Source organism: Clarias gariepinus, chromosome 18 (assembly GCF_024256425.1).
Source record: "Clarias gariepinus isolate MV-2021 ecotype Netherlands chromosome 18, CGAR_prim_01v2, whole genome shotgun sequence".
Taxonomy (NCBI): domain Eukaryota; kingdom Metazoa; phylum Chordata; class Actinopteri; order Siluriformes; family Clariidae; genus Clarias; species Clarias gariepinus.
Genome location: NC_071117.1, coordinates 8,802,885 through 8,825,392, shown reverse-complemented (window position 1 = coordinate 8,825,392; position 22,508 = coordinate 8,802,885). Strand labels below are relative to the sequence as shown.

General features: G+C 40.8%; 3 protein-coding genes across 7 annotated transcripts in view; 1 reads left to right on the top strand and 2 right to left on the bottom strand.

The window, feature by feature from the left end:
• Positions 1–436: 436 nt before the first annotated feature.
• On the bottom strand, positions 437–12,759 carry LOC128506493 (microtubule-associated serine/threonine-protein kinase 4). 2 transcript variants are annotated; one of them, XM_053476982.1, is made up of 7 exons: positions 12,532–12,759; positions 11,922–12,324; positions 9,421–10,476; positions 5,042–5,233; positions 3,124–3,277; positions 2,478–2,707; positions 437–2,330 (listed from the first exon to the last, which is right to left on the bottom strand). In XM_053476982.1, the coding sequence occupies exons 2-7, from the start codon at positions 12,186–12,188 to the stop codon at positions 2,121–2,123; spliced, it is 2,109 nt and encodes a 702-aa protein (XP_053332957.1). In that variant the 5' UTR covers positions 12,189–12,324; positions 12,532–12,759; the 3' UTR covers positions 437–2,120. The 2 variants fall into 2 exon arrangements, with proteins under 2 accessions (XP_053332957.1, XP_053332956.1); XM_053476981.1 differs by having other exon boundaries at positions 11,922–12,320.
• A 2,646-nt stretch (positions 12,760–15,405) lies between these two features.
• On the bottom strand, positions 15,406–18,555 carry nthl1 (nth-like DNA glycosylase 1). 2 transcript variants are annotated; one of them, XM_053476615.1, is made up of 7 exons: positions 18,413–18,555; positions 17,995–18,232; positions 16,977–17,206; positions 16,692–16,862; positions 16,444–16,603; positions 16,258–16,363; positions 15,406–15,955 (listed from the first exon to the last, which is right to left on the bottom strand). In XM_053476615.1, the coding sequence occupies exons 2-7, from the start codon at positions 18,185–18,187 to the stop codon at positions 15,562–15,564; spliced, it is 1,254 nt and encodes a 417-aa protein (XP_053332590.1). In that variant the 5' UTR covers positions 18,188–18,232; positions 18,413–18,555; the 3' UTR covers positions 15,406–15,561. The 2 variants fall into 2 exon arrangements, with proteins under 2 accessions (XP_053332590.1, XP_053332589.1); XM_053476614.1 differs by having other exon boundaries at positions 16,977–17,209; positions 18,413–18,554.
• A 562-nt stretch (positions 18,556–19,117) lies between these two features.
• The window catches only part of tsc2 (TSC complex subunit 2), a 43,713-nt gene continuing 40,322 nt past the window's right edge, over positions 19,118–22,508 (top strand). For 2 of the 3 annotated variants that reach the window (XM_053477684.1, XM_053477682.1), the window contains exon 1: positions 19,118–19,259. The gene's annotated coding sequence lies outside the window, so the exon portion shown is untranslated. The remainder of the gene's footprint in view (positions 19,260–22,508) is intronic. The other variant, XM_053477683.1, reaches the window with a different exon arrangement.

Below are 22,508 nucleotides of genomic sequence, written 5' to 3'. Positions count from 1 at the left end.
CAAAAAAAAGTCTTTGAGGAAGCCTGGAGAACTGTTCCTTAAGACTGCATAACAAATACAAGAAAGTCTAGAGCTTTGAAAGCTAAATTTGAAGAAAGTGTTTAAATAAAACTGTAAATAAACAAGTAAAATAAATATGTTTGGTTTTAAAGAAATTCACAAAGACAGAATATTTTTTATTATTTATAATGAATTTGAGTTGTAACATAAATACTGTATATAGAGCTTTAACATATGAATATAAAAATACAAAGTTGTAAAAAAAAAAACATTCTGTAAATTTCATAATGATATAAAAGCTTGTTAAAAACTAAAATCATACTGCATATCATCAAATTTTAGAAACTTTCCATTTGACTTGATTAACTGTTTCAGAAATAGATAGAAAGAATTTATGAAAATTGATTCAAATTAATTAAACTTTTAATTAAACAAAAACAGTATATTCATATGAGACTTTATAAAACAGAAGTAGAGATTAGTGTCATAATATTTCTTGTGCAATTTTTCTTTTGTTATATTGTTCTTTATTACTGTGTATCTTGTTAGTACGCCGTGTTCAGGGTTCAGTCCGTCACACTAAGACGTTTCCTGAAAGCCCACATAAAAATTTTCTAAATTTTTCTTAGATAAGTTTGTAAAACTCGAGTCTAAATCACAGCATGTTGCGAAAAACAAATTAAAAGCTCAATAAATTAATAAGTGTTAGTCATACTTGCTAATATTTTCCGGATTATGTGTCAGGTGTATAATGAATGAATGATTCAGTGGGATACGATAAGGCTGTAGTTATGTGCACATGATGAGTGTTCCAGTCCTGAGCTTAGTGCCAAAACGATTTGAGACGATAAAAAACAAGTGCTTGTTTAATGTTTAATTATGAATAAGCTTATGCTTGTGGATCTTTAGGCAGCCATTTTGTATCGTTAGGCGGTCATGAGCTGTGTGAGGGCCGCACCCTTCATGTGTAGATCGATTACATCACAGTGTCGCGACTAAGGCTGTCCAATTTTAAATGACAAATGCGGCCATCATTTCCCCTGACAACGTGGCCCAGCCTATCCTATTATTGTTTGCTGGCCCGGAAAGACACGATGGAGAATGCAGGAGAGGTGGAGTACATTTTCAAATATAGGCACTGCCTTTCAGCTCAATCAAATAGCTAATGATAAATATTAAATATTAAACAAAAAAAACAAGGGGTCTTACGTGAAACTCACTCCCTAAGTTAAATCTGACGTTAACCAAGCGGCGCCATAGGTGAGGCGTCTTAATTTATACAACTCTTCCTAACAAGTCCAGCTGCAGGAGTGAAGGTTGCTAGACAACAGGAGCGGCGGCGAATGACGCGACGGTAAGGGTGGAAACGGCTGGTGACGCAAATAGGAAATTCTTTGTAGACCTGACGTAATCCAACCCTAATAAATTATTTTACTCTTTTTTACTTAGTTTTAACTACTAGATTTAGTTTTAACGACCAGTTAAAGGTAGCGTTAATAAAATCCCAACTTTGTCCAAAGGAAAATAAAGTTCAACTTAATCCTAACTAAGAAAAGTGTTCATACAGAGTAAATGATAAGGTTAATTTTAATTGTTATATATTAAAAAATTATTATTAATGACCATTTATGACCTTGAATGTAATTGATGCTGGCGATGCCGGAATCGTGTCCCCAATACTTCATTTCTTTAGTAAGTGCAACTTGTTTAAAATATTAAATATGATTTCAGCATCAGAAACTGATCCAATACTTTCTAGAAGCTCTCTCTCTCTCTCTCTCTCTCTCATTAAAAGTGTTTTCATTTTCACTGTCTGTTACACATCATTTACTTTACTTCACATTTTTCACCTTCATTTCCCAACATTGTGCTCACATTTACTCTTAATCTCTCTCCAGTTATCCGTTACTGTCTCTCTGTTTACTTAACAAGTGGTGTTACAGCAGTAGCACAGCTATCATTCGTTTTCCTGAGATCTAGCTCAGTATTTTTTTTAAATTGTATTTTAGAAAGCATGGAGGCCAGCAGGCTTGAAAACAAGGCAGTCTTCTCATTTCTCATTTCCCAGTTCCTTGTGCCCAGGGTAAAATGCTGAATCCTGGCTCTGTTAGAGCTTCAGCTCAGAAGTTGCTGAAGATCTCGTATTTCTTATTCCAGGCCATAGGGGGCGCTCTTTTGTTGGCTTTCTTCGACCTGACCTTCTGCCTGGCCTCAGCCGCTGTTGGGCTCAGGTCTAGGCCACTTTCCCGTAGTGGGTCCGGATCCTTTACCTCCTTTTTCGCCTGGACACCGGTGGCGTTGTTGCGCTTGCTCTGCTCTGAGTGCAACAGCTGCAAAGAACATGAAGCATTTTTATACAACTACAAAAACATATCTTCAATAGAGTCAAGGTTGTTACAGTTTATAGTCTATATATAATTTAGACCTTTTTCATTTTTACTCGCTAAGCTTTATATGTATCTTTTGAACAAACACACCTTGCTCGTGTCAGAGGTGCTCAGTTCCTCACTCGTCTCCGAAGCGACGGACCTGGAAGAGGATGTGCTCCCGTGACTCTGGTGCTTCAGAGAGCCGTTTGTGGTCGGTGGATCAGTCCGAGCTGGTTGCGTCATCGAGCCATTGGAGAGTTTTGAAGGAGACACAGAGCTGTCTGTGACTGAACACGTTGAGGTTGGACCCGCGATGATCGGACCGTCCACACAATCCTCTGTCAAAGAAACAGAAAAGATGAAATGCTGACTAAAATGCTGACTTTCAGGTTTGAAGACCTCAGACTTTACATGTCAGTATGGAGACTTGTTTGTGATTTCTGATCTTGTAATTCATCAGAAGGTGAGCGGGATTTACATTAGACCACGCCTACTGACCAGAACCTACAGGAGTGTACAAACACACAACCCAGTGATACACTTCAAGCAATTTTTAAACAAAGATTAGCTGAAGGAAATCCACACACAAACCAAAGGCGAGACTTGAACCCGCAACCCTAGAGATGTTGGATGACTGTGCTAATCACTAAGCCAATATTCTAATTATTGTGAATCTATTAACTGAAGATATCTAACAAACTCGCAATCTATAACTTTCTTTATCTAGACTCCTAATCATGTGCTCTAACCTTACCGTTAAGATGCACCGTAGTCGGGGTGATTTCCAGTTTCTGGAACAGAATGTCAGTTTCTGGATCCACCACCAACAGCTTGGTTTGTCCTCCTCCACCTTTGATGATTTTCACCACCTCTGCATGCCTTAAACCCTCAATGTTCCTATCGTTCACCTGAATACACAAACATACACAAACACAGTCTAAACACCAGGGGGTGCACAGAGCCTTGTTGTACCAGAAGAAGCCGGTCAGCCTAAAATCAGGACACAGTTCTCGTCTGGTACCGGTGTCGATTTCTGTTCTGAAATTCCGAACTCCTAGAACCATCCTGAACATCGAGGAGGTTATGGGTTTATTTATTAAACAACACGATAAATCTTCTGAGAAATAAAGCTAAAGGAATGTTGTCGTTAGTTCCATGGCAGATGGAAGGGTAAATCTGGAGACAGGATCGTCACAGTGGATAAAGTTTTATTTTAAAAGTGTTCTTCAGATGAACAAACAAAGCAATTACTGCTTCAGCAACTCGTCTCCCTTCCTGTTTACCCAAATGTGGCAAAGCTTGTCCACAGCTCATTTAACGCGATAAGATGTTCAGAAAGGTTTTGCATGATAAGCAACAACACGGACCACTTATCTCTTTCCTTACCTCCATCCTAATTGCTTATCTTGTGTTGAGACGGATGAGGTCAGAGAACACCCTGCTACAGAGTACTCTACAAATCCACGCACAGAGAAGAAACACGACTTTAAAGGTTATCACTCTTCACCTCGTCCTGCGCTGACAATGCAACCATGTACGAAGCAGTTACTCACGAAGAGACCTGACTGTGTAAACAGATACAGATAGGAATAAGCTCGGGACTGGAGGCGTGTCAAATATCTAGAAGTTTGTAGGACAAACAAAGACCATGTGTCATTAGATACGGGTGACATCCAGCTCGTGTGACCTTGCTCTCAGGGAAAGAAAGCAGACGTCACAATATGAAAACAGATTTGTCTTTGCGTCATTTATTACATTACAGAATGCGGTTTTTAACACCCCATATTAAACTCCCTTTCAAACATATGAGAGCTTTCCAAAAATGCTTCTGTTAGAAATACCCCGCTCACATTAAGAGCCTGAAGTGACTGGGAGCTGATTTTTAATGTGACACAGATCAGATTTTTTTTGTGCTGTCTGAACGCACAAATCTGATGTTTTTCAGATTGGATCTAAGTCACCTTCATATGTGGTCCTAGATCAGATGCATATCCAATATTAAAATACATGTGTTTTTACAAAACAGGGAAATTATTTTTTTTACACATCTCAGTTAGAAAGGTGGGTTCAGAGCGCAGGGTCAGCCACGATACAGCGCAGAAAGGGGTTAAGTGCCGTTCGTAAGGGCTCAACAGTGGGATAAAGGAACCCCCAACCTTTTGATCAGTAATTAATAGCCTAAACAGTTTGAGCTACCACTGCCATTGGTACATGTTCAACAAATAGCTTCTGGCCGTCTCCAGAGCAAAACCCCTAGCATGTTTTTTTTTTATTTTCTAAAATCAGATCCTCTGTTTGTAATGAACGAGCAGTTGCACAAATATGATGTGTTTTAACCCAGACACTTTCATGAAAGTAAAAACGCGACTCTCGCATTGGGATCATAGCCTCAGCTTGTGCATTCTGGTGTTTGTGAATCTCGTCAATTTCACTCCTGTTCTAAACGCATTGTCTCAGGTTGGAATGTAAATCAGCTCCTCCTCCATTTTTCTCACCCTTTTGGAGGTGCATTTTTCTAGCCAATCAGAACGACTGGAAAGGGGACTTTCCTAATAAACTGTGCTCAGGAGTCCAGTTTGGGGAGGGGCTAAACAAATTGTTGGAAAAAAAAGTCTCTCTTCAGTCGAGCCTGTGTCTCTCCTGTAAAATGGGGGTTAGTCTGTGCCACTCACCTGGATAAGCCTGTCCCCGGGCTGCAGTCCAGCTCTCAGCGCGGGAGAGTCAGGGTCGACTGAGCGGATGAAGTGTCCCACGCGAAGCTTATCACAGTGCAGGTTAAAGCCGAAACCCTGCTCATTCTTCACTATGTGACACAACCGCGGCCTCAGGTCACGCATCCCCATGTCATCTGTTCCTGACTTCTCCTACAAAAACACACATACAAAGACAAACACACACACAAACACAAAGATTAAAAGATGTCAATCTTCATGTTTTATGTTAACCTTTTTATGTGTACAAAATGCATTACTGACACACTCTGAGAAGGAGGCGTGGCCTGTGTGTCAGTCTCAGTGAAGGAGACGTGGTCTGTAGGTCAGTCTCAGTGAAGGAGGCGTGGTCTGTGTGTCAGTGTCAGTAAAGGAGGCGTGGTTTGTGTGTCAGTCTCAGTGAAGGAGGCGTGGCCTAGGTGTGTGTCAATCTCACTAAAGGAGGCGTGGCCTGTATTTCAGTCTCAGTGAAGGAGGCGTGGTCTGTGTGTCAGTGTCAGTAAAGGAGGCGTGGTGTGTGTGTCAGTCTCAGTGAAGGAGGCGTGGCCTGTGTTTCAGTCTCAGTGAATTAGGCGTGGCCTATGTGTGTATGTCAATCTCAATAAAGGAGGCGGGGCCTGTGTGTGTCAGTCTTAGTAAAGGATATGTCAATCTGTAAACAGATGTCATTTCAAAGAAGAATAATGTAAAAATGATAAAGCTTTTCTTATGGATGTGTGTGTGTGTTTTAATATTCTTTCCCTAAAGAAAGACATTAAACACACCCTGTACAGGACATTCTCTATGACACTATGTCACTTCCTGTCGTTAAACAATACAGGGGTGGGAACAGTTTTAATCCCCTGGGCCTCACGCCCACAACACGCACACACACCTACACACAAACAAAGAAAGGAACAGGAGGACGGAGCCTTGGACATGTGTGTATGGAGTCCTGAGGGCTAAAAAGAGTAATCTAATCTCTGAACCCCTTTTCAAGCCCCCCCCCCCCCCCCACACACACACACACAAACACACAATACATCACTTCCTCATACTATTGGGGGAAAAACACTGCAAGTAACCAAACTCCAGTGCGCGCACACACACACACACACACACACACACACAGAGCAGAAAGCTAAGTGCTGTGCAGCCCTTGGGCGTTGAGCATGAGGTTGAGGTTTAAAATTAATATTGTGTTCCTGGAAATAAATAATTTATTAATAAGACAGACACATTATATTATATTATATATATATTATATATATATTATATTAGATATATATTAATCACACAGCTACAGTCTCCTGCATTGTTTCAAACCCAAACAGCAGTGTTTTACTCACAGCTACAGTAAATACTAGCAGTCGAGAATGAACGAGATTACAGTAACACACACACACACACACACACACACACACAGTGATACTGTACATGTCGACTCGAGTTCAATCATAATAAACATGTGTGTTTCAATATAAGTAATGAGTCTAAATGTGTTAATTCGAAAAAAAAAAAAACTCGGTCATAAAACTGAATGTAAAAGAATTAAAATTAAATAATACCACTATTAATTAACATTTTTATATAGACTAATGTAATCACTGTATTATAATACTCTACATAATACACAGTATTTTATATAAGCTAAATAATTAGTATTTATCCAGATTATAAAACATCAACTCATGACATAAACATCAGTGAAGATGATGATGATGATGATGATGACGACGCATCTTTTCACTTGGTGTGTGTGTTTTCAGAATGTAATTTAATGGTTAATTAAAGTTACTGTCGCACTTGTTCTGGACTCTATCAGAAATCGCTTTCTTGCCCTTCACGTGTCGGCGCTCACGTTCTCGGAATTTGAACGGCTAAATTTAGGGGGTCTAGGAAGTGGCCGCTCTGCAGGGTGGGTCGAGGTCTGCTTCCTGGACTTCCTGTTATACACTTCGGTTCACTCGGGTGTTTTGTAAAAGAACTAAAAACAATTAAGCTCTTTCAGAGAGTTAAGATCTTGGCGATGGTGGTCATTTCTGGTGTTATTGTAAGCGAAATCAGTTTGATTTGCGTTCCAGCGTCACACGCCTGACGTAAGGCGACTCCATCCTGAGCGCAAACCAGCAGCGTCACGAACAAACCACCTGCGAATACGGACTGGTTCACAGTTGGACGCGGATAATCGGGAAATCCCGGTCGAAAATCATTTCAATAACATTCAACAGGATCCCAATCAGACAACACAACATGGAAGGGTCATCAGAAGGAAACGATACATGTGGCCTCATCAAAAAAATAAACATCAGTTGAATGCGGATCTACGCATCATCTACCCTGATAAAAAAAAACATTATTTGATTAAAAGAACAGATTAAACGCAAATTGCTCAACATGAACATTTTACCACATAAATGTACAGTTCAATTCTTGGAAAACTATCTGGAGATCTTCACTGGGTTCCTTGGATGGTTCTCAATTCTTATTCTCGGAACTTTCTTTGGTAGAGAAACACTTTGTTCTAAAGTTATAATTTAAAATGTACCCCAAAGAACAAATGAAACTTTTTGGTCCCCAGTTTGTAAGCTATTTAAATATATAGGTTTCATAAATTTAATATTATACAACATTTTGTTCCAATTGGACGAGAGGCATTATCATGAGTGATGATAATAGAAGATATCAGGACTGTGACGTTTAACTATATGCATCAGTCGGCGTCCCAGGTGTTCTATAATCAGTAATTATACTAAATTATAATCATCATATTTGGTTGCAACTATGTTGTGATGATGTTGTGACCACGGCACGGGTCTCAGATCTTAGGCGTTGCAAATTTGCTTTTCGATTTAACGGTCTGTTAATTACATTGTCTAGTATGTTTTTTTACAAACTTTTACGACCAGGGGTCGCGTCCCAGTCCAGCCATCAACTGGCTCGTGTTCCAAGAAATTATTTCAGTCGCCATAAACGCTATTAATAAATGTTGATTTGTAATGTTGTATTGGGGGTTACTAGTTCAACGTTATCTCAATGCTCGTCAACAACATAATTTCAGGTAATTTCTAAGATTCAAAAACAACCCAATGCCAACAATGTCTCAACGTACTGCTAATGAATTAACGTCAACAACATTTTTATAAAAAAATATTTTAAAAAATTCCCCTGTGACAATACACATACACATGCAGACACACACACTTAACTATCCATGTCCTTGAGAGATTTCCTGTTGTGTCTTTAAGTAGCTCTAAAAGACACTAATCACTTTGTCACGCTATTTTTAGAGCTTGATCAGTGATCTCTTTATTGTTTGATTTTTTTTTTTATGGACTTCATTGTTTGTCTACGCAAGAAGGTTACATTGGATCCAATCACAGAATCTAAAATGGCCCTACTGAGGGAAAAAAAGGCTTAGGTAAAGACAGTGACGTGCTAAATCACTTACGTTTTTTAGCCACATGAATTCCATTTGCCATTACATTTTGTTTCTATAATGATGATGAATGGAAACAATACAGATTCATAATATTATAACGCACATGAAATGGAGTAAGAGATGTTACAAGACTTAAATGACTTCATATAGACAGGACACGCCCCTTTGGCTGGGTATGACAGGGACAGAAACCACCCTCATACCATCACCTTGTCTAAAGTTTACTCTCAGGCGTAGCCTTATCGTCAGTATTGAGGTTCAAAATGTAAAGTGCTATCTACCTTCTATTACATACATGAACTAACCATAGACTGTACAAAAATAACAGGAAGACCCCTCAGTGACATCACCCATTACTTTTCCGAAGAGCGGTTTTGAAGCTTAACTGTGGGAGCTATTCTTGACCTTATCCTGGCAGGAGCTGACTTAACCCCATAAATGTAAAAATTGGTGGACTGAACAGAGCATGAATGTTGGTTGGAACCACAAGCTAGCTAGGTTAGCTGTAGCTTAACTAAAATACTAAGGTGGTTAAGGTTAATTTCTATGCTAATGTTCTTTGCATTTAATTGAACTCCATTATCCGTACTCTATCTCCTGGTGCTCTCCAGCTAGACATGTGGAAGAACTGATCATGATTAACCTTGCGTTCTGTCTGTAGATAATTTAGATAATACATAATAATATTTAAATAATAAACTAAAAAAAAAAAGGAGGGCAATAACGTTTGTCAGCGCAAATGGACTTAATTAAAAACAAGTACTGAAGTGAAATGGGTTCAACATCAACTCAGAGCTTGTTAAAGAGCTGAGAAGTAGTCAGGTCTCTATGGACTGGTTCAGGTATTAGGGTGGGGAGAAGGGACCTGCTTGGGTTCCTGCCCAAAATGTATAAATCCATTAATGATATGTGGTCAAACCTTGGTGCTGGTGGTGGTGATGATGATGTCTGTGTGGGCGGTCTCGTCTGATTTTTCTCTGCTGAAAGAAGTAGTAATGGAGTTGGATGGAGATTGAGTGATAGAGTCATAAGGAGACTGAATGATGGAGTTGGATGGAGATTGAGGGATGGAGTCATAAGAAGACTGAATGATGGAGTTGGATGGAGATTGAGGGATGGAGTCATATGGAGATTGAATGATGGAGTGGAATGGAGATTGAGGGTTTGAGTTTGATGGAGATTGAGGGATGGAGTTTGATGGGGATTGAGTGATGGAGTCATAAAGAGATTGAATGATGGAGTTGGATGCGGACGGAGGGATTTTGTTTGATGGAGATTGAGGGATGGAGTGGGATGGGGATTGTGTGATGGAGTTAGATGGAGTTTGAGTGATGGAGTCATAAGGAGATTGAATGATGGAGTTGGATGCAGATTGAGGGATTGTGTTTGATGGAGATTGAGGGATGGAGTGGGATGGAGATTGAGTGAAGGAGTTAGATGGAGTTAGAGTGATAGATTCATAAGGAGATTGAGTGATGGAGGTAAACAGTGAGGGCATAAATGATTCACATAGTGATTGACTAATAGAGTTACTTGATGCCTGAGTAATAGACTCTTCTGGTGATGAAGTGACAGATTTGCGTTTTGGTAGTGGAGGAGGGTTTTCTGGTGATGGAATAATAGAATCAGAATCACTGGTTAATGGAGCAATGCAGTCAGATGGTGATAAAGTAATGGATTTAGGCAGCAGTGACGGAGTAATGGAGTCAGAGTGTGAGTGAGTGCAGGGGTCTCGTGGCAATAAAACAATGGAGCCTTGTGGAGATGGTGTGAGGGAGTCACGCGACAATGAGGAGAAGCTCAGGGTGGAAGAAGCAAGGGAAGACGAGGCGGTGCGAGGGGCGACTAGGCAGCTCATCTCCACAGCCAGGTCCTCGGAGCATGGGAGAGAGTTGCGGTGCAGAAACTCATCCGTCTCCCGATCCACCACCAAGAGCCTGGTTCTGTTCTCCACCTCCATGATCTTCTGAACCACCTAATAGAGGAAAAGCAAAAGAGACAGAAATGTGAGAGAGATGTTGAAGAGAAGATGTTATATGGATTAAGAGATAGGTAAAAAGGTAGTATTTCAGATGGAGATTAAAAAAGGGGAGTGAAAGGACATGAGAAGAGAAGGAAGAAAATAAGGGAGAAGTTGAATAAGAGAATAGAAAAAAGAATAGCAGAAGTTGTTAGTTTAAAGGAATTCCATCACTTTACATGGCGACTCTCTAAAAAACATCAGCGCACATGAAACCTTAACAATCAGGTTAACCGTTAGCACATCGCAGTTTATAGACAGCCAGGGGCAGAAATAAAGCCACCAGACAGGTTTGTCTCACTTAAAACGGTAAGCTATGTGATTAACGTAACGGTGCAACTATGCTTGAGCTAATGCTAACTTCACTTGTGTCGGTTCATATACCAGACTAACTCTGAGAAGATAAGAGGAGTGAAGAAAAGGGAATAAAAATGGGGAAATTATAAGACAAGAGATGAAGAGAAGAGACAAAAAATAAAAAATAAAAACTGATGTGAAGAATAGAAAAGATAAGTTAAGAAGAAAATAGCCAAGAAAAGAAGAGGTGAGACAAAATGAGATAAGAAGAGAGGGGATAAGAAGAAACATAAAAAGAAGAGAAGAAAATAAATAATACGAGAAGAGAAAAGATAAAGAGGACTGAAGAGATGAGAAGAAGAGAAAAGATGAGACAAGAGATGAGATAAGAGATGGGATAAGAAGCAACAACAAGAAAGGAGAAGAAAAGAAAAGAAGGGGTGAGAAGAAAAAAGGAAGGGGACAATCAGACAAGAAAAATTAGAGGAAGCAAGTAGATAAGAGACAGGAAGAGAAGAAATAAGATAAGAAGAGATGAAAAAAGAAAATACAAGATGAAGAAAAGAGGAAAGAAGACATGAGATGAGATTAAAAGAAATTAGTAAATAATAAGATTTTAAAAAGTTGGGCAGATAATCGACAAAAAGCAAAATGATGGGAGAGAAGACCAGGGGAGAAAAAGAAAAGAAAAAAGACAAGCAATCATAAGAAAAGAGAAACGAGAAGACAATAATGAATTTGATGAGAAAAATGATGAGAAGGGAAATGTAGAGAAGAGAAGACAAGAAAAAAAGAACAGAGGACAGAAGGAAATAAGGGAATAGAAACATCTACAGCATCTCAGAAGAAAAGAAAAAGAGAAGATAAATAAAGAAGAGAGAAGAGGAGAAAATAACAGGAGAAGAATAAAATAAAAAGAGAAGAGATGAGAAGAAGTCAAGAGATCTGTACAAGGAGAAGAGAATCGAAAAATAAAAGAAGACAAGTAAGCTGGACAAGTGGTGATGGAGGAAAGAGAGAAAAAAACAAGGGGAGGAAGGAGAAGAAAAGAAGCTGAAGCGATAGACTTCAGCTGAGATGAGAGTTAAAGCGGCTGTACTAACCTCCTGGTGCGACTCCTTCTCCACGTTTTTTCCGTTCACCTCCACAACGCGGTCGCCGGACCTCAGTCCCGCCAGCTCCGCAGGAGACCCCGCCTCAATCCTGCGAATGAACTGCGCTCCGCTGCTGCGCTCTCCGTGCAGGTGGAACCCGTAACCGCGCTCGCCTTTAGTCAGGTAGCAGAGTCGGGGGCGCAGGTTCCTCTCCTCCATCTCCTTCTGCACACTGTCATCCTTCATCATCATCATCATCATCATCGGCGTCGTCATCGTGCTCGGCGTCTTCTCCACTTCCGTCTCCTCCTCCGTCTCTGCTCAGATCATCCTCTGGGCTATTTGTAATCCTGGCGTCGCCACAGGGCCTCCCAAATGACCTCTGACTCTGAACTGCTCAGCTGGGTCCTGTCTCGAGTTTAATGAGAGAAAAACCTTAAAGACTCTTAACAAGACGAATATTGATTCCTTCCATCATCAATGAAACCCTAGACTACAATAACTATAAATTCAGCACTCATTCTTCTGTCCTTCAAACATCAACGCTTGTTCTCAAACCTTCTCTCTATAACTTTATAGCGACAAAGAAAAATCAGCCAAAAACTTTTTTTAAACCCACCAATGTGCTTGGGACAGGTGCTTCACCTTCCTCCTCCTCCTCCTCCTCCTCTTCTTCTTTCTGTAACTGTTTCTCAAATCAGTTTGCAGTCACCGATCAGTCATAACGTCCTCGTGGAAAAATGAAGACAAAACTGGGACATGTACAGAAGATCTGTTCACAAGAAATAAAGAGCAAAATATATCACAACAAGTCCAGACGCTGTTGAAGGGAAATCAGGAAACTCGAGCTCTGTAATCCCTGAGGAAGAGAGAGAGACAGAGAGAGAGAGAGAGAGAGAGAGTGAGACAGAGGGAGGGGATTAGCCAGCGATCTGTTCCCATGATAAGCTTCACACAACCGGAACTTTTCCTCTTCCCGCTTTCCAGCTGATCGACTCCAAACTCTAGAATGTTCTCTGCTGGATCCGGTCAAGAGTGGGTGTTCAAGTCAAAGCGGGACTTTTGATTGATTGTGCAGAATATTAATAATTATGAAAGTCTCTAAATAACCCCCTGTTACACTAATGCACTAAATCCAGTGTTTCACTAGTGCTTGGATACAATCAAGGTGGAAAGTTTTCTCAGTACGCCGGAGCCGTGATCGGATCTGAAACACTAGCCTCCCAGGAACTCCTTTAATGGAAATGGCTTGGAGCGGGAATCAAGACTGTATAAGGGATGTGTCAATGACAACAATCACTGTTGGTGGATGATTGTGTGTACAGTTCACACACACAGATGTGACTCTTCCACAAGTTGGCCACAAGTTATCCGACGTTTTTGACTCCCTGAATGTTCACACAGCGTGAAACATTCGCACCGTTCGAATGTTTTACTGCGACTAACAGTCTCATCACCTGAAGTCTTCTCTCAATCTCAATCGAGGGCTTATTCATACACTACATTTGCTTCCACTGATTAAACATTTACTCATGAATTAAAGAGTAACGTTCGACGCTGAGCGTCAGGAAGCACAGAGAGGCTCAACCATGATGAAAAGAGAGAGGGAGAGAAATAGTGAGGGAAAAGATGTATGTCAGCAATAATATCTGATTTAATAACTTCTTTTTTTCAGAATAACTATTTCCAATATTTCTTGTTGAAATTCACTATTTTAACGAGTTCTTCATCCAATTCGTGGAACACTTTCTGCAATCGTCTTGAAAATTGACAGTTTATACAGAACCCGTCCTATCTGATAAAAGTTGGTCTGTTTAATGTCACGTCCGTGTCACTGATAGAGTTCTAGATCCTGTCAGGATGTAAATGACTGTAGACATGCTGAGGATTTGTGTGTTTTAGATGAAGAGATTACATTAAATAGCTGTGCAAATGAATGCACTGATACTAAGCTTGTCCGTCCCCGCAGGCTTATATAAGTCCAAATGTCACATTTTATTATAGCCTATATTTTTTTAACTTCCCACCCACTTGTTTTTAAATTATTGCAGCTTTGAGAAATTAAAAAGGTGTCTGAAAGCATCTGTATTAGTGTTTCAATCATTTCTACATGAAAGAATTAAGTATTACGTCTTTGTCTTTTTAGTCCTTTAAAGTAACAAAGAAACAAAGAAACAAACACATAACTCCTTTGATCGATTGATTGATTGATGATTGATTAATTGATCATTCACGATTTAAGAATCTGTACAGCACTAAGGTCCTGGAGATGGTTTTATAATAGATAATTCAATTCAATTTAGTTTTATTTGTATAGCGCTTTTAACAATCAACAAAGCAGCTTTACACGATCAAAAGAATACTTGAAGTTTGTTTGAGATGTGAATGTGTATGTATCAAAATGATAAGATTGTCCCTGATGAGCAGGCCTGAGATCTCCCTGAGAGGAACCAGACTCAACAGGGAACCCATCCTCACTTGGGTGATAACTGCAGATCAGGATGAACAGCACAGCTTCTTTCACCGAATTCCAAATGACTCCCCAAAAACCCCTTGGTCACTACATAGGGTACATACAGTATGTTAGTCCTTTGGCAAGTTCCCAGCAAGGGGTAACCACAGCAGGCCATTCGATCCACACACAACTTTATCATACTGTAGGTTGACCAGCACTGCATCCAGTGGAATCGAACCTGGGTCTTCTGCATGGCAGGCGAGAAAACCTACCACTAAGCCACCAATGACAACATACAGTAGGCTATATATTTTATCTTACAAGTAATGATGTTGACACTCTAAACCAGGGCATTGGTGGCTTAGTGGTAGGTTTCTCACCTGCCATGCAGAAGACCGAGTTTGATTCTCGTCCAAACCCCAGCAGTGCCGGTGCCAAGCCCGGATAAAACGAGAGGGTTGTGTCAGGGTATCTGGTGTGAAACCTGTGCTTAAGATGTATGTGGATAGGATGGTCCACTGTAGCAACCCCTCGACGGGAGCATCCAAAAGATTATAACACCACCTCTAAACTCACTCTGGTAACTTTAACTTTTAATTGTAGTTGTACCGCCCTCTAGTGGAAGAGACATTTCCAGGACTAACATAAAATGTTTATGAGAAATTTATATAAATACAAATGTTATTAGTTAATAAGCTAAACATACTCACATAGTAGTTATGCTACATTCAAAATATGAATACAATTATAAATAAATGTACTACAAAAAGTTAAATTGGCTGCCAACTTAGACCACCACATACCACGGTTTGACATGGGCTCGTCCCCTCTTTAAAATTAAACCCCACCTCCTTTAGATGTCCAGGCAAAAGTGATTTTCTAATTTCTGCATAATTGGTCACCTGGACTCATCCCTGAATCAGTGGCCAAGAAGCTGGAATACACCCTTTGCTGGACACACCCATTTACCCCTAGGGGGCAGTACAGAGTGGCACCAAAGCAGCAATGATGTGTGCGGGAATAAAGTTTAGAGACAGGTTTGGAAATACACATCATTTATTTAGAAAAACAAAAAAAAAGATAGAATATAAGAAGTTAACAGTACACACTTGTTTTGTTTAGACTTTAACACAGTTTCATGTCTTTCATGTTTTAAGAGATCATGTCTGTCCCCTCCTGAAGATTTTTGCTTTCTCATCGACGTCTACACTCTGTGCGTGTTCTCTGTGCCCGGGCAACATTCTTTCCATCTCTACTCTCTTCGCTTCTCTTTCCCGTGCACGCCGCTTTCGTCCTTGTCTTTTTTTCCGTTTTCCGCCCTGGACGAGAGACGGAAAAGGGAATGGTGTCTGGTTCCTCCTTTATCTGTAGCATGGACGTCTCCGCCTTTATCTCAGAGTTCTTCAGCAGTATTGCAGGGTCCCTGGGAGACAGCGGAGAGCCGGGTTTGGGCCGGCGGGTCGGTGAGACGGCGTGGGCGGAGGGACAGTTGTTCTGGTTCAGACAGGTGGAGCACAGGGGTGAGACAGGTAAACAGACCTGCTGTCCGAACCCCACCAGCAGCCAGTTTATCTCGCTCCACAGGTCTCTGCAAGATAGAGGAAGAGAGAGAGAGGTCAGGAAGGAAAATCGTTTAAACCATGTTTTACAGGGTTCTCCGGTTTCCTCCCTCATCCCAAAAACATGCTGGAGAACCAGTAACCCTTTTTTTGCCCCTTAGGTGTGAATTAATAAGTATGTATGTGTGTATGGTCCCTCGCTTTGATCCTTGATGTCCCGGCAGCCCATCTAGAATTTATTCCCACCTCTAAATCTCTCACTAATAATAAACGATTGAACATCACCATCCTGTGAAAGTGCAAATGCTCGCCTCTGGATTTTTTTGGATACCTGGGCAGCCACTCTTCCAGTTCTCGCCGGGTCACCTCCGGGTTCTTGGTGGCGGTACGAGTCCATCCCAGCCTGTTAGAGATCCGGTGAACGTGTGTGTCCACTCCTGAACACATACACACCCAAACATGTGAAAACGGTTACGACGTAACAGATAAATAGATAGCGTCCCCGCCTTCTGCTCACCGATGCCGGAGACGCGCTTCCACGCGATGTCCATGGCCAGGTGCGCCATCTTGGGGCCAACCCCGGGAAGACGCACCAAACCCTCGGGCGTGTCCGGGATGTCACCTCCATACTCGCGGTGGATCATCTCAGTCGCCTGCTTCAGGTACTTCACCTTCGTCTGTGTGTGTAAGTAATGGGGAAAACATTTACAAATACACACATACATGTATATAAATTCAAATTCAAATTAAAATAAATTAAATTACCTTCCAGAATCCTACAGGGTAGATCAGTTTGCCCAGTTTGTTCTCGTCCATGTTGAGAACAGAGGTCACGCTGAGGTCGTGTGCACGCAGTCGCTCCATGGCTGCAGCCGTCACCTGATCCTTGGTCTGACTGGACAACATCAGAGAGACCAGCACCTGATAACGCATAACCTGATAAATAGAGAGACAGACACACCGACAGACAGACAGAGAGGGAGAACGGAGAGTGTTAAAAGATGCCTAGATGTTTTACTCTTCATCCGAAACGAAGTAGAACAGCTCCACCTCGGGCGGAGCCTTTCGGTCGTAGCACTTCTCCGCCCCCATCTGGTCCACCGGAGCGTCACGACCACTCCTCATCTCCCTGATGAATCCCAGCTGTCTCCTCCAATCAGGTGGCTCCCATCGCTCTTTCTTAAAGCTGAGTCCCGCCTGGTCCTCGTACTCCACTTTAACATGGCCCCTCCTCAATCTGCGAGGTGATCTTAAAGGGGCGTGGCTACCCCCAGGGTCCTCTGCTAAATTACACAAAACACAAATGATGATGAAGAAACAGTTGAAGAGTCAAAAAGCAATGTTGGGAGTCTTTTAGGGCCAGGGGTAGCTCAGTGGATAAGGCATTGGACTACGGTTCGGAAGATCCCAGGTTCCAACCCCACAGCCACCAAGTTGCCACTGTTGGGCCCTTGAGCAAGGCCCTAAACCCTCAACTGCTCAGATGTATAATGAGATAAAAATGTAAGTCGCTCTGGATAAGAGCGTCTGCCAAATGCCTAAATGTAAATGTTTTAGAAGGTGGATCAGGAAAGGAAGCACTTAAAAAAATTTTTGAGGAAGACTGGATTGGAAATTCGGCTTTAAAGGACAGAGATGAAGAGGAAGAGAGAGAGAGAGATCTTTGGGACGGTACTGAAAGGAAAACGTGTCGAGTAGATAGAGTGTGTGGAAGTGCTGGATAAAGCAGGCAAAGAGTTTAATACACAGACAAGACAAAATCAGGGAAGAGTTTTTAAGGAAGGCTGGTCTGAAAGAACCCTGGAAGATGACTGAGGCCTACAGTTGGGGGTAAAGTGACCAACTGGATTCCAAGCATCATTAAACTACAATAAAGAGGAGGAAGAAGAAAACACAAATGAAACTCAGGGATGATGTTATGATTGTGCAAAGCAACAGAATGTGGAAGTGTCAGTACCAGCACCAGTTGTCAGTAGGTGGACTATCTGCCTACCGGTGACTTTGTGCTTTTCTACTGAACCGTGTCCACATGGAGACCACTCTGTTTTAAAGCTGGTATGTTCCTCACCTGGTTCCTCCACCATCCTGCACTTTGCTCCCCTGTTTGCTTTCACTTTATCAGCTGGTCCAGCTTGTGCAAGCCCTGTCACGACTTTCCTCTCCTTGCTTAAACTCGTTTTTATCACTTTTATCACTTTATTCACAGTGTATCCTTGTGTATGAGGTGCGCATGCGCAAACAGAACGAGTCGCCAGAAACATAAACACTGCAAACCGGAAGTGGCCGAGATTCTCACCACAGCGACGCTAAAATAAATACATAAATAAAAGAAAAAACAGAATAATTATTATTGTTACTACACAGTAATAATTATTGCACAATTCCCTATGCTGCAGCTTACACGCTGTCAAGCTGTGTAAAAAACGTACTATAAACAGTAACATTAATAAAAACACAGAAAGATATCGTGTATAATATTACTTTACTTTTAGCCACCGTTACTTAGCAACCGAGCAGCAGGTAACCATTTCAAGTTAACCGCAGAAAGGCTTCAGGAGTTCTTCTTCTTTATCACGGTTACTGGCGGCTGGCAACCAACCTGTAGGTGCAACTTATTATCGCCATCTGCTGGACTGGAATGACAGATTGGCAGGAACGCAAAACAAACAAACAAGTAAGTAAACATAAAGTATAAAGTCTTATACTAAGCCAGTTTCGTTTAGATAATTAAATCAAGTTAATATATAATTGACATTATCCCTGTGAGTTTTAATTTCTCGCTACAAATCCGTTTTCGATGACTTCCGGGAAATCAACGCTTTATTGAACTACAATTCCCATGACGACCATAGACTACCGGAAGCAGGTTTTTTTCCTGGTCGAATATTTTTGCTATTTATTTTTGTTTAGAATTTTAATAATAATTGTGGAACAATATTCAAGACGAAAGTACAAAGCACTAGCACGGATTTTATTATATTATAAAATGTTTAAAATATAAATCAAATCGTTTTTTAAACAAAAAATACATAAATATTTGTAATAAACATATAGAACACATTTGGAAATAACACATTTTGCTTTGTTACCTTTTATAATGCAAATTAAATAAATAAAAAACATATGTATTGTTTTTAAACAACGGTAAACAGCAAAGTAGTGGACCGGAAGTTCATTTCTTTACTAAGCTCGACTTCCGGTTGGGGCAGGGGCAGATCTGCTTGTTATTCTGGGGTGTTTTTGCTGATTTGCACGGCTTGAAAAAGCCCTAACTGCGCGAATTTGATGCGATTTTCTGCTGATGAACAGCCTGCTGTACTGTACAGCCGTGCGGTGAGAAATCCTTAGTGTTTACTATGACAGCCTGTGTTTGTGTGGGCAGGTTAGTTTAACACGGGTTGTTTATCTGATGCCAACAGCACTGAGATTGTTAAAGGTTTCTGTGAGTACAAATGTTTAAAAGGTTGAATATTTTGGGGAGTTGACACCTTTTGCATCGGTTTGTGATTATTATAATGTTCCAAAAAATTTGAATGAATAGACTTTTATCTTTTGTGACCAATAGTTAACAATAACCCAGCAGTTCTGATGAAGGATTGATGCACCCTTTACCTGCGCACGTGACCAGAGGCAATCGCCTACCTGCATGACTTAGCACGAGGATAAGCCACGCCCACTCATATAACCCCTCCCCCTTTAAAATTTCTCTATTAGTTATACTTTTACTGCAGCTCTGAATACAGAATAAAGTTGTATACAAAATGAGTGAGTGAGTGATACTCTTGGTATTAGTTACTAATAAGATTATGGGGTAATTTTAAAAAGCTTTGTGATTCACGCACCACGGACGCGATCACTTTCGTCACATGTCTTCCCTCAGACGCGGTAAAACCTGCCTCTAGAATTTGTTATTGGTGATAACCCAGCTCCTGATGTACACACGTCGTTGTCTTTTGGCACATTGAATTATTAAATGGTGTGTTACAAAACCAGTCTCGAAACCTTTTGATACTGTCTCTGAGGTATCACAGTGTCTGTAACTGGTATGTTTATCTATTTGCTCTTTCAAATACAGTGGGACAATAAAGTATTTATTCAGCCACCAATTATACAAGTTCACCCACTTGAAAAGATGAGAGAGGCCTGTAATTTTCATCATAGGTATACCTTAACTATGAGAGACTAAATAAGAAAAAAAATCCTGAAAATTTTGTAGGATTTTTTAAAGAATTTATTTGCACATTATAGTGGAAAATAAGTATTTGGTTAATAACAACATTTCATCTCAATACTTCGTTATACTCCCTTTGTTGGCGATGACAGAGTTCAAATGTTTTCTTTACGTCTTCACAAGGTTTTCACACACTATTTTGGCCCGATCCTCCATGCAGATCTCCTCTAGAGCAGTGATGTTTTGGGGCTGTCGCTGGGCAACACGGACTTTCAACTCCCTGCAAAGATTTTTTTATGGGGTTGAAAACTGGAGACTGACTAGGTCACTCCAGGACCTTGAAATGCTTCCTACGAAGCTCCACTCCTTCGTTGTCCGGGCGGTGTGTTTGGGATCAGTGTCATGCTGAAAGACCCAGCCACGTTTCATCTTTAATGCCTTTGCTGATGGAAAGAGGTTCCATCAAAATCTCACAATACATGGCCCCATACATCAGTTGTCCTGGTCCCTTTGCAGAAAAACGGACCCAAAGCATGATGTTTCCACCTTCATTCTTCACAGTACGTATGGTGTTCTTTAAATGCAACTCGGCATTCTTTCTCCTCCAAACAAGACAAGTTGAGTTTTTACCTAACACTTCTATTTTGGTTTCATCTGGCCTTATGACATTCTCCCAATCCTCTACTGGATCATCCAAATGCTCTCTAACAAACTTCAGACGGGCCTGGACATGTACTGGCTTAAGCAGGGGGACACGTCTAACACTGCAGTATTTGAGTCCCTGGCGGCGCAGTGGTTTACTGATGGTAGCCTTTGTTACTTTGGTCCCAGCTCTCTGCAGGTCATTCACTAGGTCGTTCTGTGTGGTTCTGGGATTTTTGCTCACAGTTCTTGTGATCTTTTTGACCCCATGTGGTGAGATCTTGCATGCAGCCCCAGATCGAGGGAGATTATCACTGGTCTTGTATATCTTCCATTTTCTAATAATTGCTCCCACAGTTGACCTATTGCAGATTCAATCTTCCCAGCCTGGTGCAGGTCTACAATTTTGTTTCTGGTGTCCTTTGACAGCTCTTTGGTCTTGGCAATAGTGGAGTTTGGAGTGTGACTGTTTGAGGTTATGGACAGGTGTCTTTTATTGATAACGAGTTCAAACAGATGCTCGAATTAAGATGCTGAATTAAGATGCCATTAATACAGGTAACGAGTGGAGGACAGAGGATCCTCTTAAAGAAGTTGTTACAGGTCTGTGAGAGCCAGAAATCTTGCTTGTTTGTAGTTGACCAAATACTTATTTTACTGAGGAATTAATTCATTAAAAAATCTTACAATGTAATTTTCTAGATTTCTTTTCTTATTTCATCTCTCGTAGTCAAGGTATACCTATGATGAAATTTACAAGCCTCTCTCATCTTTTTAAGTTGGAGAACTTGCACTATTGGTGGCTGACTAAATACTTTTTTGCCCCACTGTATGTATTTCTTATTTCTAGATTTCAGTGGACGTGGCCTCATTTACATCACTCCAGTTTATCATCACTCTCAATTCGATCTTATTTTCCCGTCTACACAGATATTATATTGGCTTGTAAGATAAATACCGGTCATCCAGGATGCAGTTCCCCTGGAGCAGATAAGGTTAAGTGCCTTGCTAAAGGGCTCAACAGTAACAGCTTGGTGGTGCTGAGGCTTGAACCCCTGACCTTCTAAGCAGTCCCCACATACCAGCGATATTTCCTAATATGTTCAGCCTGGTCTGACTTGCTGCTTAATTTAAACCAGTGCAGACCTGAACGGGCAATTGCTAAAGATATAGGAAGTGTAATGCACATGATCATGTCCATGAACGTGATCCTCGTTTGTTTCACCAGCTTAGTATCTGCCGTAACTGCTCTCTCTCTCTCAGGCACACATAAAGATAGAAAAAAAATATTTATTTATTTTTTGTCCCAAGCAACCTCAGTCCTGATGCACACCCCATGCAAACCTTTTTGGCAAGCTTTCTAAATGCTAGCATACGCGGGGTATTTAAGTCGAATCGGGACTTGTGATGAAATTTCTGTTAAACTGATTGATATTTACAGAAGACTTTAAGCACAGTACGGTAATAAGACTGTCAGCCACAGTAAAACATTTGAATAGGGCAAACATTTTAAAGAAGGTAGAATTTTTTTTTTTTTTACCTTGCTGGTGTCCAATCACTAGTGAAACATTGGAACAAGTGTAGCAGGGGATTATTTAGAGAAATAAAGGGCATTTTTACTCTCAGAACTGCGTTCTGCTAATCTGCACAATCAAGTCACGCTTTAACTTAAATGCTTCATATAGATGATGATGATGATGATAAATAGATAGATTGTGTCCCTTCTCTTTATCGGATTATATCCTCACAGCCAGGGCTTGTAAGTCATT

Coding starts and splice junctions, on each gene's coding strand:
- LOC128506493 (XM_053476982.1), bottom strand. CDS start 12,188: ATGACGACGCCGATGATGATGATGATGATGATGAAGGATGACAGTGTG. Junction 10,477..11,921: donor AGAAGGAGTCGCACCAGGAG/GTTAGTACAGCC, acceptor TTCCTCTATTAG/GTGGTTCAGAAGATCATGGA. Junction 5,234..9,420: donor TCACCACCACCAGCACCAAG/GTTTGACCACAT, acceptor GTGTTTTTGTAG/GAGAAGTCAGGAACAGATGA.
- nthl1 (XM_053476614.1), bottom strand. CDS start 18,187: ATGTTTCTGGCGACTCGTTCTGTTTGCGCATGCGCACCTCATACACAA. Junction 16,364..16,443: donor GAAGCGCGTCTCCGGCATCG/GTGAGCAGAAGG, acceptor GTATGTGTTCAG/GAGTGGACACACACGTTCAC. Junction 15,956..16,257: donor CTGGAAGAGTGGCTGCCCAG/GTATCCAAAAAA, acceptor TCTATCTTGCAG/AGACCTGTGGAGCGAGATAA.